This window comes from Muscardinus avellanarius (genome assembly GCF_963383645.1).
Source record: "Muscardinus avellanarius genome assembly, chromosome: 10".
Lineage (NCBI taxonomy): Eukaryota > Metazoa > Chordata > Mammalia > Rodentia > Gliridae > Muscardinus > Muscardinus avellanarius.
Genome location: NC_137796.1, coordinates 46504289 through 46522135, shown reverse-complemented (window position 1 = coordinate 46522135; position 17847 = coordinate 46504289). Strand labels below are relative to the sequence as shown.

The 17847-nt window shown below is 48.8% G+C and overlaps 1 protein-coding gene across 1 annotated transcript in view; it reads right to left on the bottom strand.

The window, feature by feature from the left end:
• Positions 1-4008: 4008 nt before the first annotated feature.
• The window catches only part of GPI (glucose-6-phosphate isomerase), a gene marked incomplete at both ends in the record, with an annotated part of 29817 nt that continues 15978 nt past the window's right edge, over positions 4009-17847 (bottom strand). Inside the window, 9 exons of the mRNA XM_080703550.1 lie at positions 4009-4144; positions 4228-4294; positions 4380-4455; positions 4589-4717; positions 7111-7187; positions 7335-7464; positions 11613-11765; positions 11892-11935; positions 12295-12355. Coding sequence (XP_080559676.1) covers positions 4009-4144; positions 4228-4294; positions 4380-4455; positions 4589-4717; positions 7111-7187; positions 7335-7464; positions 11613-11765; positions 11892-11935; positions 12295-12355 — 873 coding nt within the window. The remainder of the gene's footprint in view (positions 4145-4227; positions 4295-4379; positions 4456-4588; positions 4718-7110; positions 7188-7334; positions 7465-11612; positions 11766-11891; positions 11936-12294; positions 12356-17847) is intronic.

Below are 17847 nucleotides of genomic sequence, written 5' to 3'. Positions count from 1 at the left end.
GCACAGGTTCGAAGTCAGCCTCAGCTACTTAGTGAGGCTCTCAGCAACTTAGTGAGACCCTGTTTCCAAATAAAATATAAAATAGGTCTGGGAGTATAGCTTGGAGGTAGAAAGCCTCTGGGTTCTACCCTCAGTACCACACCAAAAAAAAAAAAAAAAAAAAAATTGGGTAGGGGGTGTAGCTCAGAGGTCAAATGCCTCTGGGTTCCATCCCCATACCCGCAAAAAAAAAAAAAAAAAAAAAAAAATTTTTTAAACCTCTTCCCAATACTGATACACTAGATGTAAAGGACAACAATGACAACTACCTCCAGGAGCCTGTTTTAAACATGGACTCAGTGGTCACTGGGCCCATAGCTGCCCTCAGCCACATCCACAAACCGGACCGTGTCCGGCATGTGGCCAGGAGGGACACTGGAAAAATGAGTGCCCTTGGAAAAGCAGTGAGCCCCAAGTGCCTCAACACAGGGGGATCACCCTTCCTGCGGCTGGCCCTACTTGGCCTGGTTGAAGACTGACAGCTCCTGGACTCAAACTCAATCCTCCTTGCCAGCCCATGGTAACTCTCAAGGTAGCGGGTAAGCCAGTCTCCTTTTGGATTGCCTACTCAGTCCTTCCATCCTTTTCAGGTCCTAGTTTTCCTTTTCTGATCTCAATACAGGGGTTTGACAGCAAGCCCTCTTGCCCACATACTACAGACCCTCTTTTACATGACAAAATTGCTCTGCCTGAGGCTCAGGCCGGAGATAGTCATTAACATGATACATAATCCCCTACATGTGAGACCTACAGTGCTTAAGCATTTCCTAAGCCCCTTGTTTTATTCTCCTCCCCTGCAACAGCTGCTGTTTCTCCCCAAGGAGGCCTTCGCCCCTCCTTTCTACCCACCAAATGAGAGGACACTTGCCAGGACAGGACTGGCAAATTGACTTCACCCATAATGCCTTCTCACAAAAAAACTAAAATATCTTCTTACCATGGTAGACACCCTAACAGGTTGGGTAGAGGCTTTCCCCTCAAAGGATGAGACGGCCAGCACGGTGGCCAATGTTCTGTGCTTGGACATCATCCCTTGGTTTGGACTCCCTAATTCCTTACACTGTGATAATGGACCAGCTTTTATTTTTAAGGTTACTCAACAGGTGGCACAAGCCTTTGGCATTTCTTGGAAGCTCTACATCCCATATCAACGGCAGTCATCAGGAAAGGTAGAAAAAATGAATGGATTCGTGCTGGGCGTGGTGGCTCACGCTTGTAGTCCCCACGCTTAGGAGGCTGAGACAGGAGGATTGCGCAGGTTCAAAGCCAGGCTCAGCTACTTGGTGAGGCTCTCAGCAACTTAGAGACCCTGTTTCCAAATAAAGTATAAAATGGGTTGTGGGAGTATAGCCTGGAGGTAGAAGGCCCCTGGGTTCCACCCTCAGTACCACCAAAAAAAAAAAAAAAGAATGGATTCTTTTAAAAACCATCTAACAGATCTCTCTCTGGAGCTATAGGCATTGTGGCCTGAGCTCCTACCACCAGCTCTGGCCTGTGGAAGGGCCACCCCTTGAAGCCCCACCTTCATGAGCCCCTTTGAATTGCTGTAGGGTTGCCCTTTTTTGCTTAACCACACTCTCCCGTTGGACCCCCTCCTTTGGCTTCCTATCTCCCTCACTTGTCTTTTCTCAGGCACCTTCTTAGGGAACACGCTGACCTATACCTTCCCCAACCTGGGACTGAAGAAGCAGCTCCACACCTGGCAGTCAAGGCCCTTAAGCCGGGAGACCAAGTCCTCCTCAAGTCGCTTCAACCAAAATATCTCCAACCATGGTGGACTGGGCCTTTTTACAGTGATCCTCATTACACCTAAATCTAGTGACAATCTACCTCACATCTGGAAGGGCCCCAAGGGCCAGCAGCTGCTGGGCTCCTTCCCTTCTGGGTAAGGGCCAATAGCTGATGGGCTCCTGCCTTTCTCAGGACCCACTCTCACAATTTGCCTTTTTCTTTTTTTGGTGGTACTGGGGTTCCTGGAAACCCTTCCATCTCCAGGCTACACTCCCAGACCTATTTTTATACTTTTTTAAAATTTGGAAACAGGGTCTCTTAAGCCAGCGCGGCTGGCTTCAAATCTGTGCGATCCCTGTCTCCGCCTCCCAAGTGCAGGGATTACAAGCATGCGCCACCACACCCAGCTACCTTTTCTTTTAATAGCTCCTCATCTGTTGAAGTCTATTTGAATACGCATTACCAAGCTGTCCAGGGTAACCTCTGACTCCCGCTGCAGCCATACTCCCACCTGCCCACTTCCAAAGGACTCGACCTCTCCTGGCCAAGGGGCCCCCTACGACATCCCCTGATAGCAGGAAGTAGCTTGGATTCGGTCTCCACCCATTATCACCAAAAGGCCGGGATGATAGGTTGGGTCCCCCTCACCCCCAGGTAACCCCTTGGGGGGGACAGGAGGCGGAATCCTGGAAGCCAAAAATGGAGATATCGCGAGACTCCAGGCGTCAAGAGACTCCAATGTGAGACAGACTCCAGAGGTCATGAGACTACAGAAGTCGCAAGAGAATCGGCATGCCTATAAAACATCAGTACTTCCACTCCGCCACGAGACTCAGCCGGCCGATTGGGACTATGCAAGACTCCAAACGCATGGTTCATTGGTCCCTCCCCCATGGCTGCTGACTCCCCAAGGGTACCAGGACCAAATAAAGTAGCAGCTTTTGATAACCTGGTTGGTATTTTACCTCCTTCGCAAATCCCTAGCTCCATTTTCAATGTTTCAGAAACCAGAGGCATTCTGCCTCCCATCTATACCCCCTAGACCTACTTTTTATTCTTTATTTTGAAACAGGGTCTAAGTTGTGTAGGGCCTAAGTAGATGAAGCTGGTTGCAAATCCACAAATTTGTCTCAGCCTCCCAAGTACTGGGATTACAAGTGTGCATCACCACACCTGTTAGTACTGGGGATGGAATCCAGTCATTTGAGCTACATCCCCAGTACTCTTTTTACTTTACTTAAATACGTACTTTTGTGGTACTGGGTATTGAGCCCAGGGCTATATATCCACCTCAAAGCTATACCCCCCAGACTCATTTTTTTTTTTGGGTGGTACTGAGGACGGAACCCAGGGGCATTGTACCTCTGAGGTACACCCCCAGCCCTGGTTTTTACTCTTTTTATTTTTGAGACAGGGTCTCACTGAGTTACAAAGGGCCTCGCTAATTAGCTGAGGCTGTCCACGAACCGCGATCCTCTGGTCTCCACCTCCTGAATGCTGGGATGACAAGCATGCGACACCACACCCGGCTCAGACCCAATTTTTAATTTGAAACATGGTTCCAGTAAGTTGCTGAGTCTCACTACATTGCTGAGACTGTCCTTTGACCCTTCTGTCTCAGCCACCCAAGTACTGGGATTACAGGCATGAGCCACTATGCCAGCTTAAAATAAGATTTTTTTGTGTGGTACTGGGGATTGAAGCCAGAGATGTCTACCTTTGAACTACACCCCAGCCCTATTTTATTGTTTATTTTGAAATAGGTCTCACTAGGTTGTGGAGGGCCTCACAACTTGATGAGTCTGTCTGCAAACCTGTGATCTTCCTATCTCAGCCTCTGAACCTGCTCACCGCTTAGCCAAGTGCCAGCTGGGCAGTGTTCCTCCCTCTCCTCCCACAGGGCACACTGGCTGCTGCATGAAGCACCATCTCAGGAAGACAGGGCGCTGAGCCTCACCATCCTTCGTGGCAACTTTATTTTTCTACATGGGATGTGAACAATGTGAACACAGGTCAGAAAAATCAGCTGCACCAAAGCACTTCAGCTGATGGTAAAAGAGAGGAAAAGTGCAGATGGAGGGCGCAGGGTGACAATTTCCGACCAGCTTCCCCCAGATGGCTTGTGGTCCAAGTAGGCAACCAGAGGGTGTTCTGGGCAGAGAAGGGCAGGACCATGCAGTGCATACTCTGGAAAGAAGGGACCAGAAGGACCAGTCAAAACAGGGGCTGTAGCTGCGTTTATTCAGTTTTGGCCTCCCGCTGCTGCTTGATGAAGCTGATCAGCCCATTGGTGGAGGAATCGTGAGAGGTCACTGCAGCGTTGCCATCAAGTTCAGGCTCGATTTTCTTAGCCAGCTGCTTTCCCAGCTCCACTCTGCAAAGGAGAAGGAAGGCGATGAGGATGGTGCCAGCCAACCCAGCGAGCGGCATTCCTCATCCCCCGAGTCAGCAACTCACCCCCACTGGTCAAAGCTGTTGATGTCCCAGATGATGCCCTGAACGAAGATCTTGTGCTCATACAGGGCTGAAGAAGTGGCAGAGGGTGCATGTTAGGGATGCCCCGGCCCTGTCCAATGACTCCCAACTAGCAAATTCCCCAACTCACTTACCAATCAAGGTTCCGAGGATGAACGGTGTGAGCTTGGTGAATACGATAGAATTGGTTGGGCGATTTCCTTCAAAGACCTTCAGAAAAAACACAAAGGAATGTTTCCAAATTAGTTCTGATACCCCAAACCCCTAGACAGGAAGGACACCCTGGACCTACAAGTTCATCCCTCCGGCTCTAGTATGCTGCTACTTCAGGAGCAGGGCTGACCTTGTGAGGCAAAAGCTTCTCTAAGTCCTCTGGACTCTTCCCCGCGGCCTGGAGCTCCTTGCGGGCCTCCTCTGTTGACTTCCCCTTCATCAGGGCCTCGGTCTGGGCTAAGAAGTTGGCTAGGAGAATCTGACAAGAGAGACATCTAGTTAACACCTTAAAATGTTGCTGGAGCTTCAGGCAGAGGGAGGAGACCACCTGGCACTTCTCATTTGGGGTTAGTCCCAGCGTTGCCACTAAATGCACAGCTCAATCAAAGCAAGGGAAGATTGTAGGAAACATCTGAGAACACCAGGGGCAGGTAACTATGCTGACTGCTCTGCCTGTGTGTGTGGTGCTGGAACTCAGAGGCATTCTACCCCTGAGCTACACCCTTAGCCTTATTTGTTTACTTTTTTTGTGGTACTAGGGATTGAACCCAAGGGCATTCTACCTCCGAACTCTATCCTCAGTTCTGTTTTATTCCTTATTTTGAACAGTGCCTCACTAAGTTGGAGATGGCCTTCCAAGTTGTCTTAGTTTCCTAAGTTATTGGTGTTACAAGTGTGTGCCACCATGTCCAGGACCGGGGCCAGGTACATGCCTATAATCCAGGTACTTGGGAGGTGGAGATAGGAGGGCCACAGGTTCGAGGACAGCTTCAGCAATTTCGGAGGGCCACAGGTTCGAGGACAGCTTCAGCAATTTAGTGAAACCTTAGTAACTTAGTAAGACTTTATTTCAAAATAAAAAATAAGATAGGGCTGGAGGTATAGCTCACAGGCAGAACATCCTTGAGTCTAATCCCTAGTAATACACGTATTTAATCTGTCATTGCTGATAAAATGAAGAGGTAAGCTGGGGTGGTGGCACACACTTGTAATCTCAGCATTTGGAAGATTAAAACCAGAGGATTGTGGTTCGTGGACAGCCTCAGCTACTAAGCGAGGCCCTTCACAACTAAGTGATACACCTGTTTCGAAAATAGAAAGATTAAAAAAATAGGCCTGGGGGTGTAGCTCAAAGGTAGAACGTCCCTGGGTTCCATCCCCGGTACTGCAAAAATAAAAAAACAAAAATATATACAATTAAGGAGGAGCCAGGCAATGGTGGCGCACACTTGTAATCCCAGCATATGAGAGGCTGAGACAGGAGGATCATTGTTCCTGGACAGCCTTAGTTACTTAGTAAGGCCCTCTGCAACTCAGTGAGACCCTGTTTCAAAATTAAGAATAAAAAATAGGAGACGGGTGTGGTGGTGCACACTTCTGTGCTTGGGAGGCTGAGACAGGAGGATCGCGCAGGTTCGAAGCCAGCCTCAGCTACTTAGTGAGGCTCTCAGCAACTAAGTGAGACCCTCTTTACAAAAAATATACAAAATAGGTCTGGGAGTATAGCCTGGAGGTAGAAAGCCTCTGGGTTCCACCACCAGTACCACCACACACACACAAAAAAAATAAAAATAAAAAAATAGGCCGGGCGTGGTGGCGCACGCTTGTAATCCCCGCGCTTGGGAGGCAGAGACAGGAGGATCGCGCTGGTTCGGAGCCAGTCTCTCGCTGGCTTAAGAGACCCTGTTTCCACATAAAGTTAAAAAATAGGTCTGGGAGTATAGCCCGTGGGAGTGTAGCCCGGAGGTAGAAGGGCTTCCAGGAACCCCAGTACCACCAAAAATAAAAAATAAAATAAATAAATAAATAAATAAATAAATAGGGCTGGTGCAGGGCATGGTGGCGCACGCTTGTAATCCCCACGCTTGGGAGGCTGAGACAGGAGGATCACACAGGTTCGAAGCCAGCCTCAGCTACTTAGTGAGGCTTTCAGCAACTTAGTGAGACCCTGTTTCCAAATAAAATATAAAAAAGGTCTGGGAGTATAGCCCGGAGGTAGAAAGCCTCTGGGTTCCACCCCCAGTATCACCAAAAAAAAAAAATATATATATATAGGGCTGGTAGCCAGGCGTGGTGACGCACCCTTGTAATCCCAGCATTTGGGAGGCCGAGACAGGATGATCGTGGTTTGTGGACAGCCTCAGCTACTTAGTGAGGCTCTCCACAGCTCAGTGAGACCCTGTTTCAAAATAAAGAATTAAAAATGGGGCTGAGGATGTAGTTCGAAGGTAGAATACCCCTGGATTCCATCCCTAGTACTGCAAATAAATAAATAAATAAATAAAAATAAATGGAGGGGGCCACAAGCCAGGGAAAGCAGGTGGCTTTTGGAAACTGAGACTGACTCTTAGACAAGAATAAGGAACATGGTCCAATGATCCTACAGAAGTGAATTCTGCTAACAACCTGAAGTAGCAAGCATTCTTTGTTGGTCTCCGGAAGCAAATGCAGTCTTGCTGATACCTTGGTTTTAGCCTGTGAACCTTTACTAAGCACAGACCCCACAGAGTCTGCTGGACATCTGACCTATGGAAACTCTAAGACAAAAATGATGCTGTTTAATATAACTGCTAGCCAAAGCAAGATCCTAAGACGGCTAGGTATAATGTGAGACTGAGAGAGCATTGAGGAGGACCCTCATGGGAGTCTTACCTTGTGATGCAAGCCCTTCCGTATTGGGTGCTGCGTCTGGACCGGGATGAGGAAGTCACAGGGTATCATTTTGGTGCCTGTGAAGGGAACTGTGGTCACCCAGGCAACCTCGGCCCACAGGAGCCACCCACAGGGCTTATACAACACTGACTCGAGTGCCAAGTCTGTGCTGCCACACCCTCCGCACCGCCAGCTCCACTACTGCCCAGGCCAGGTGGCCCTACCTTGGTGGATCAGCTGGTAGAACGCATGCTGACCATTGGTCCCTGGCTCCCCCCACACAATGGGGCCTGTCTGGTGGTCCACACGGGTGCCGGACTTGGTGATGTACTTCCCGTTAGACTCCATGTCGCCCTAGAACAAGGACAGAGACTCAGCCCTCTAGCTATAAGTTTTATTCATTCATACGTAGTGCTCCAGTCCTGCTTGGTGTGCCTTAGTCCCCACAGGTGGACCTGAAAATGTCTGCAGACTCCCATGCTTTCTGGCAACTTAGAGAGACCCTCTTGGAAGATAAAAAATAAAATAGGACTGGGGGTTGTAGCTCGAAGATAGAATGCCCCTGGGTTCAATCCCCAGTACCACACACAAAAATAAACCAAATTTATAGAACGTATTTACATATATTTATATAATGTATGTGTGTATAAAATTTTTAAAATTAATCACAAAATCTTTAATTTCTTGCCGGGCATGGTGGTGCATGGTTATAATCCCAGTATTCAGGTAGAGACAGGAGGATCACATTTCACAGAAAGCCTCAGCTACTTAGTGAGGCCCTTTGCAACTCCATGAAACCCGTTTCAAAAATAAAAGACCAGCTGGGTGTGGTGCCGCACGCTTGTCATCCCAGCATTTGGGAGGCTGAGACAGGAGGATCATGGTTCGCGGACAGCCTCAGCTACTTAGGGCCTCTGTAAACTCAGTCAGACTCTGTTTCAAAATAAAGAATAAAGCTGGGCGTGGTGACGCCCGTTTATAATCCCTGCGCTTGGGAGGCGGAGGCAGGAGGATCGCGCAGGTTAGAAGCCAGCCTCCCTGGCGTAAGAAACCCTGTTTCCAAATAAAATATAAAATAGGTCTGGGAGTGTAGCCCGGAGGTAGAAGTACCACCAAAAAATAAATAAATAAATAAATAAAAAATTAGGGCTGAGGGTGTTGCTTGGAGGTAGAATGCCCCTGGGTTCCATCCCCAGTGCTGCCAAAATAAAAATAAAAATAAATTAAAACAGACCAAAAAATAGGGCTGTGGGTATAACTAAGGGGTAGAATGCCTCTAGGGTTCATCCCCAGTACCGCAAAAATAAATAATATCTTTAATTTCTTTCTTTTTTTTTGTGCACTGGAGATTGAACCCAAGGCCATTCTACCTCACAGCTACCCAACCCTATTTTATTTTTATTTTGAAGCAGAATATCCATAGGTTGATGAAAACTTGTAACCCTAAGTCTATTGCTGAGGGTATCCTTGAACTTGTGTTCAACTCCCAAGTACTGGGATTGCAAGCTTGCGCCACCACACTCAACTTTATTCTTTATTTTGAAATAGGGCTCACTAAATTGTGGAGGGCCTCATTAAATTGCTGAGGCTAGCCATGAATTTATAATTCTCCTGTCTTAGTCTCCCAAGTACTGGGATTATAAATGTGCACCACCACATCTGGCTTCAACTGATTTCTTTATTATTAGTAGTAGTATTAGTAGTATTAGTAGTAGTAGTAGTAGTAGTAGCAGTAGTATTTTGTATTTTGCGGGTCTAGGGATGTTTGGAACCCAGGGGCATTCGACCTCCAAGCTACAAACCTAGCCAAGTTTTTATTCTTTATTTTGAAACAGGGTTTCACTAAGTTGCAGAGGGCCTCACTAAATAGCTGAGGGTGTCCGTGAACTGTGATCCTCTGGTCTTAGTCTCCCAAATGCTGGATAATGCTGGGATTACAAGTGTGCGCCACCAGGCCCAGCTTCTTCTTCTTCTTCCTTCTTCTCCTTATTTTTTTAATTTTTTAATTATTATTATTAATTATTATTTTTATTTTTTTTTTTTTGCGAGCCTGAGGAAGGAACCCAGGGGCGACCTCTGAGCTACATCCCCTGCCCTATTGTTTTTTTTTTTTTTTTTGGTGGTACTGGGGTTCCTGGAAGCCCTTCTACCTCCAGGCTACACTCCCAGACCTATTTTATAGGTTTTTTTTTTGGCGGGGGGGGGGGGGGGGGGACAGGGTCTCTTAAGCCAGCATGGCTGGCTTTGAACCTGCGCGATCCTCCTGTCTCTGCCTCCCAAGTGCGGGGATTACAAGTGTGCGCCACCATGCCCGGCAACCCCCTGCCCTATTTTTTATTCTTTATTTTGAAACCAGGTCCTACTGAGTTGCAGAGGGCCTCACTAAGTAGCTGAGGCTGTCCGTGAACCGCGATCTTCCGGTCTCAGCCTCCCCAGTGCTGGGATTACAAGCGTGTGCCACCATACCCAGTTATTTTTTTGCAGTACTGGGGAACCCAAGGGCATTCTACCTTTGAGCTACAAATCCAGCCCTATTATTATTTTTATTTTTGCAGTACCGGGATAAAACCCAGGGCATTCTACCTCTGAGCTACACCCCCAGCCCTATTTTTTCTTTTTTCTTTTCTTTACTTCCTTTATTTATTTATTTTGCAGTACTGGGGATGGAACTCAGGGGCATTGTACCTCCAAGCTACACCCCCAGCCCTATTTTTTAGTTCTTTTATTTTTGAAACAGGGTCTCACTGAGTTGCAAAGTGCCTCACTAAGTAGCTGAGGTTGTCCATGAACCACGATTCTCCTGTCTCAACCTCCTGAATGCTGGGATTCAAGTATGTGCCACCATGCCAAGCTTTTATTTTTAATTTTGAAACAGGGTCTCACTAAGTTGTGGAGGGCCTCATTAAGTAGCTGAGGCTGTCCGTGAACTGCAATCTTCCTGTCTCAACTTCACAAATGCTGGGATTACATGCCTGGCTCTTTTTTTTTCTTCCTTCCTTCCTTCTCTCTTTCTTTTGTGGGCCTAAGTAGCTAAGGCTGTACACTAATCAAGATTCTCCTTAGCCTCCCAAATGCTAGGATTACAAGTGTGTGCCACTACTCCCAGCCTCTCTTTTTTATTTTTTTGAAATAGGATCTCACTGAGTTGAGAAGGGCCTTGCTAAGTAGCTGAGGCTCTCCAAGAACCATATTCTTGCCTCCCAAATGCTGGGATTACAAGGTGCGCCACCACGCCTAGCTTTTTAAAGTTTTAAAACAGAGTTGTTTCATAGCACACACTTAGGATCTTGGTACTTGGGAGGCTGAGACAGGATTGTAGGTTTGAGTCCAGCTTCAGCAATTTAGGGAGGCCCTGTTTCAAAATAAAAAATTAAAAAAAAAGTCCTGGGAAGCCGGGCGTGGTGGCGCATGCTTGTAATCCCCGTGCTTGGGAGAATGAGACAGGAGGATCGCACAGGTTCGAAGCCAGCCTCAGCTACTTAGTGAGTCTCTCAGCAACTTAGTGAAACCCTGTTTCCAAATAAAATATAAAATGGGTCTGGGAGTATAGCCCAGAGGTAGAAAGCCTCTGGGTTCCACCCCCAGTACCACAAAAAAATAAAATAAGTGCTGGGGATGTAGCTCAATGGTAGACTGCTCCTGGGTTCGATCCCCAGCACCTAAATAAATAAATAAATAATTAATTAATTAATTAATTTTAAAAAAAACTAAAGAGGGGCTCACTAAGTTGCTAAGGTAGGCCTGGAAAATGTGATCCGTCCATCTCAGCCTTCCCAGTACTGGGATTACAAGTGTGTGCCTCCAGGCCCAATTCAGAGTGCAGTCTTTGATGGCTGTTGCTTCAATGACCTGCTGGGCCTTGGGCAACCCCCTGGTCATGGCCTTATCTAGGCGGCTAGGCTCTGTAGAGCCTTAGATCGTTCAGAGGCAAGATTCACGTTTCGGTATTGGTGAAGGTCTGCTGAAGTCCTGTCCCAAAAAGCCCAGAGGCTTCAGGGCAGGGATCAAGACTGTCAGAAACAAAGTAATGACTGGTGTCAAAGGCCTGAGTAAGACAGGAGCTGCTTGGTCTCCAGGGGGACAAAGGACTATGTAACCCAAAAGGCAACAGAAGGTGAACCTACTATTCTAGAGCAAGAAAGGCGGTGCAGGCCCTACGGGTCCCCTCACAGTCTCACCCTACAGCAGCAGGAATGCCAAGTGATATCCAAGAAGGATGGATCCCCTCTAAGACACACACCCAGAGCCAAGCTAGGGCCCTACTGGCTAGGATACCACGATAGCTAGACATGCCTATCCCCCCCGTAGTGGTGAAACTCAGTTTGCACTCGGATGGAACTGGTTACCAAAGTGTAACATGAGGTGGGGAGCAGAGACAGACTCTGGCCATGCCCGCGGGCAAGAGAGCAAGGAGCTCCTGGAGTAGATGGAATGTGGGTCTCTGGACTTCCCAGGCCCCAGCAGGTCCCGCAAACTCCAAGACCTTCCCGGGCAGCTGGTACCTGCTGGAAGTAGGCAGCAAAGCGGTGCAGGTACTGGTCGTAGGGCAGCATGGCATGCGTCTCACACCCGAAGCAGTTGATGTACCAGATCCCCAGCAGAGCCAGCAGGACCGGGGCGTTCTTCTCCAGGGGCGTTGTGCGGAAGTGCTGGTCCTGAAACAAGAGCAGGGCGGGTGGGAGCTGAGCAGCTGCCAGGGAAGAGAGCAGGCAGGGAGGGGAGGTGGGGAGGGAGGGAAGGAACTGGACCAACACAAGCGGCTCTGGACACTCAGCACTCACCATCCAGTGAGCCCCGGAGAGCAGCTGCTCAAAGTTTTCAAAACCTGTGACACAAAAGCAGCGTCAACAGAAATGGCCATACCCTCTGTCCTCAGCTCCTGGAACCAGAAAAGCTGGTACAGAGCCAGTAAAAAGCCTCTCTAATCTGAGCTGGCCAAGTGCAAAGTGGGATCTAATTCCGGCTGAGTGGGGGACAAACAGCTTTACATATGGGGAAAGGGGAAGCCGAGAGAAAGGCCAGCCTGCAGCCTTATAGAAAACCTGGGCCTTCCTCTCAACCTAAAAGCAATGCTCCAGCCAGGAGCAGAGGCTAGCAGCCTGTGAGGACAGCTAAGTGCTTAGGGTTTTAAGCCCCCTCTCCCATGACCCCAGAGTACTGCGAGGCTCAGAAACACATACTCACCCACGTGCAGGGCAATGGAGAGTCCGATGGCCGACCACAGAGAGTAGCGCCCGCCTACCCACTAGGAGAGACAGAGAAGGTGCTGAGGGAAGGCGGGTGTACCCCCCCCCCTCCATAAACTTGTTCTTGGAGGATGCTGCTCTTCCACAGGTGCAGCTTGGAGGGTCCGGCCAGACCCTCTCTGGTAAGCAAGACAGCAGCCCAGGCAATGGCAACTCGCTGGGCTGACCAACAAGGCAGACCAGGCGTGGGACTCAGCAGACACACAAACTCAACAGTAGACCTTACCACGACTGGCCTTGTCTCCCGGCAGACTCAGAGCCTAAAGCCTGTGTGCCAGCTTCCGCCTCCTCAGATACTGGTAGGCCTGGTGCCTCCTACCTGTGCTGAACCTGCCTCCTTAGACACTGACAGACGTGGAGCCTCCTACCTGTGCCTGCTTCCTCAGACAATGGTGGACCCAGAGTCTCCTACCTGGCTCCAGGTTTCACCTCCTCAGACAGTGGCAGACCCAAAGCCTCATACCTACGCCTACCCTGCCTCCTCGGACAATAGCAGACCCAGAGCCTCATACCTGTGCCAGGCTTCACCTCCTCAGACAATGGCAGACCCAGAGCCCATACCTGCGCCAGGCCTCACCTCCTCGTTATTGGCAGACCAAGTACTCATACCTGTGCCTAACCCACCTTCTCAGACACTGGCAGACCCAGAGCCTCATACCTGCACCAGGCCTCACCTCCTCATTACTGGCAGACCACATGCTCATACCTGTGCCTCACCCACCTTCCTGGACACTGACAGATCCAGAGCTTCATACCTGTGCCAGGGCCCATCTCCTCAGGTACTGGCAGATCCAGAACCTCATACCTGGGCCAAGCCCCACCTCCTGGGTTACTGGCAGACCAAGTGCTCAATACCTGTGCTAAACCCACCTTCTTGGACATTGACAGACCCAGAGCCTCATACCTGTTGTAGGTCCTGCCTCCTCAGTCCCAGAGCCTTACACCTGTTATCTTGCCTCTCTGAAAACTGAGAGGCCCCCTCCTTGGATACTGACAGACCTAGAGCCTTGTACCTATGCCTAACCTGCCTCCTCAGACATAGGATAGACCAAAGCTCCATACCTGTGATATATGGCCTCGTAAGACACTGACAGACCCAGAGCCTCATACCTGTCTCAGGGCCCAAGCCCGGCATCTCATACTTGTTCCCAGTACACTTCCTTGGACAATCAAAATAAAAAACCCAGCACTCTTAACTGTGCTGGGTTTTTGCCTCCTTGGACACGAATACACCTTGCACCTCCTCCCTGGTTTTTTGGTGGGCCTCCTCAGCCACTGAAAGGCCCAGAGCCTCAATCCTGTGCTGCCTAAGCCCACTTCCTTCAACACTGACCTTACTTATGCCGGGCCTGGCCTCAGACTAAAGAGCCATGGAGCCTCATACCTATGCCTGTACCAGGCACACTTCCTTGGATAATGACAGCTCTAACACCTCCTAACTGCACCTGCTCCTGCTTCCTGACACTGAGAGATCCCAGGCCTCCTACTTGGGAGGCTGGCAGTCCTAGAACTTTGCCCTGCCTCCTGGGATATATAGACCCATGGCTCATACCTGGGTTTCTTTTTTCGGTAATGGGGATGGAACCCAAGGGAATTATACCTACAAGCTATGCTCCCAGCTCTATTTTTTTTCCCCCAGCCCTTTTTAAAATTCTTTATTGTGAAACAGGGTCTAAGTTGCATAGGGCCTCATTAAATAGCTGAGGCTGGCTGTGAACCGTGATCCTTCTGTCTCAACCTCCCAAATGTTGGGATTACAAGCATGTGCCACACACGGCTTATTCTTAATTTTGAAACAGGGCCTCACTGAGTTGCAGGGGGCCTCATTAAGTAGATGAGACTGGTTGCGAACCTACAATCCTCCTGTCTCAGCCTCCCAAGTACTGGGAATACAAGTGTGTACCACCACTCCCGGCTTGACCAATCTTCTTGACCTCAGCACCAAGACACACTTATGCCTACCATTCACACTGCACGTCTTGTGCCACACCTGCAGCCTCAACAAGGTATCAGAATATTCTGAATACCACTCACATTTTCCCAGCAATGACTTATGGAACACCTACCACACTCCTAGCACAGGCAATGCATATTAGCACAGGCAATGCATATACCATAGTGGGGAAAGTGTAAATGAAATAATCATGACAATAAATGTGAAACTGAGAAATGGATGCTTGGGATAAAGCAAACATGGTGCTGAGACCAATCATACACAAAAAAGACCTAGATCTTAAGAATGAGCAAGCCTTGCCCAGTGCAGTGGTACATGCCCATAATCTCAGCACATGGCAGTACAGAGGGTTGCAGGTTCAAGACCAGCTTCAGCAACTTAGTGAGATTTTCAGCAGCCTAGTGAGATCCTGCTTCAAAACAAAAAATTCTTTTTTTTTTTTTTTTTTTTTTTTTTTTTTGCGGTACTGGGGAGCATATACCTCCGGCTATACCTCTGGTCTTATTTTTTAGTCTTGTTTTTTTAAAACAGGGTCTCACTGAGTTGTGAAGGGCCTCGCTAAGTAGCTGAGGCTGTCTGGGAACCAAGATTCTCTGGTGTCTGCCTCCTGAATGCTGGGATTACAAGCGTGCCACCATGCCCGGCCAAAACAAAAAATCCTAAAAAAGGGCTAGGGTGTAGCTGAGAGGTAAAATGCCCCTGGGCACAATCCCCAGTACTATCAAAAAATAAAAATAAAAATTAAGGAGCATTGAGAGAAGCGTTCCAGCAGCCAAAGTAGCAATAGTGAGTGAATAAAGCCTCACAGAAAATTATTTTTATTTATTTTGTGGTACTGAGGATTGAATCCAGAGACATTTTACCTCCAAGTTACATGCCCAGCTCTAGTTTTTAGTCTTTTTATTTTTTATTTTTATTTTTTTTGTGTGTGGGTCTGGGGATGAAACCCAGGGTTGTTTGACTTCCAATCTATATCCCCTGCCCCATTTTGTATTCTTTATTTTGAAACAGGGTCTCACTAAGTTGCAGAGCACCTCACTAAGTAGCTGAGACTGTGCGTGAACCCTGATCCTCTAGTCTCAGCCTCCTGAATGCTGGGAATACAGGCATGCACCACTATGCCCTGCTTTTTATTTTTGAGAGTCTCACTGAGTTGCAAAGGGCCTCACAAGGTAGCTGAGGCTGTCTGCGAACCGTGATCCTCTAGTCTCCGCCTCCGAATGCATGCTGGGATTACAAGCTTGTGACACCTCGCCCAGCTCCCCAGCCCCCCACCTCTATTTTTTTTGTTTGTTTGTTTGCATACTGAGGATTGAACCCAGGGGCACTCTATCTTTGAGTTAACCCCCAGTCCTATTTTTTTTTAAATTTATTTATTTTTTTGCGGGTCTGGGGATGGAACCCAGGGGAATTCGACCTCCAAACTACATCCCCTGCCCTATTTTTTATTCTTTATTTTGAAACCAGGTCTCACTGAGTTGCAGAGGGCCTCACTAAGTAGCTGAGGCTGTCCGCGAACCGCGATCCTCTGGTCTCAGCCTCCCTAATGCTGGGATTACAAGCGTGCGCCACCACGCCCGGCTTCTATTTTTTTTTAAATTGCAGTACTAGGGATGGAACCCAGGGGCATTCTACCTCTGAGCTACATCCATAGCCCTATTTTTTCTTTATTTTGAAACAGGGTCTGCCGGGCGTGGTGGCGCACGCTTGTAATCCCCACGCTTGGGAGGCAGAGACAGGAGGATCGCGCAGGTTCGAAGCCAGCCGCGCGTGCTGGTTTAGGAGACCCTGTTTCCAAATTTAAAAAAAAATGTGAAAATAGGTCTGGGAGTGTAGCCCAGAGGTAGAAGGGCTTCCAGGAACCCCAGTACCACCAAAAAAAATAAAAAAATGAAACAGGGTCTCACTGAGTTTCAAAGGGCCTCACAAGGTAGCTGAGGCTGACCACTAACCTGCAATTCTCCTTTCTCAGCCTCCCAAGTACTGTGATTACAAGTGTGTCCACCATGCCTGGCCTCCTTTTTTATATGAAGACAAGGTCTTGCTAAATTGATGAGGCTGGCCTTGAATCCACAATCCTCCTGCTTCAGCCTCCCAAACATTGAGATTATGGGTGTGTACCATGCACCCACACAGAAAATGATTTGAGTGATTTCTCAACCCCTCAGGGGTGATCCCAGGCCAGAACCCCATCAGACACAAAAGACCAGCTTTAGTGCATACATCCAGTGGAGGTCCTGGGTGTTAGGGCTTCATTCTTTCCTGGAAGCCTGCTGGGACAGGCTGGGCAGGAAGAGCAAAGCAGTCTACAGTGTAGAAGATAAAGACTGGAGTGAAGACTGGAAGCTTGATGCTGTGAGGCAAGGCTGGGGAAGTGAAGCCTGTGGGTAAGGCAGAACAGAAGTAGGAAAGCCACTTTGGAGCCCAGCAGCTATCCAGAAGACGATGCTCTTCTGGACTGGGGAATGCAGACTTAAGTTCAATCAGGATGGACTGGAAGAACGAGAGAAACATGGCCCAGAGGTTCACAGCTTGAGCAACGAGAGGACAAATGGGACCCTTCACCCAGAAAAGATCTGAGTTTTTGGGGAAGCTTATCTGAAGGACACTGCTACAGACAGTATCACGCTTGACAAAGCCTCTGAGATCCTGCCTAACAGACTTAGATCTAGAAACCAGACCTGTGCAGACAGCCCTGAACCTAGAGATCCACACTCCAATCTCGGGTGAGCCCACGTCCTCTGATTTCACTTCTGGGGAAGCCCAGCACCCCCAGTGTCCAACCTGAGCCTCTCTCTGGGCCTTCAATGTGCAGACACAGGTTTCCAGACCTTCCTTTACCGCAGTGGGCCTTTCACACCGCACCTCACAGAGGAGCGCCTCAGTCAATTCCATGTTCTGGGCCTCACCTGCCCTTGTCCACCAGACCTCACATATCCACCCAGATAAAACCCTATCTTTTTCCTCACTGGGGCAACTCAAGACCTTATGCCAACAAGACAGGATGCCTCAGACCACATTGCAGCTGGTTACAGATCTCCAGGCCTTTGCCATCCCTTGAGCCTGTCACACTTGGCAGGTAGCTGACCTGGCTCAGGACACTCGAGGTCTCCTATCTGAGCCCAAGGGCTCCCCAGACCTCACTAGACAGACCCAGATATACATGCCGAAGGTGACTACAGCTTTCTGACCTACTTGTGCCTGATCCTATCACCTAAGGTCCCTTCTGTGCCTGACCCACCTCCTCAGGCCTAGACATCCAAACCAATTATGCATTCCTGGGCCAACCCTGACTTCCTCTCTACCTACCAAAGCCGGGGTACCTTTGTGTCTGAATCCAGGTAGCAAGGATCCACCTATCCCATGCTTATACACCTATTCCTAATCAACTCTGGATTCACAGACTCACTAGCAAAACCAGGTAAACACAACAGACCTGGGCAGATGCAGGGGCTTCACCTGGAGCCTAGCCCTGCCTATCTGTGTTTAACTCCAGAGCCTCGAGCTACAGGTTCAAACTCCCATCGGAGCCAGGCT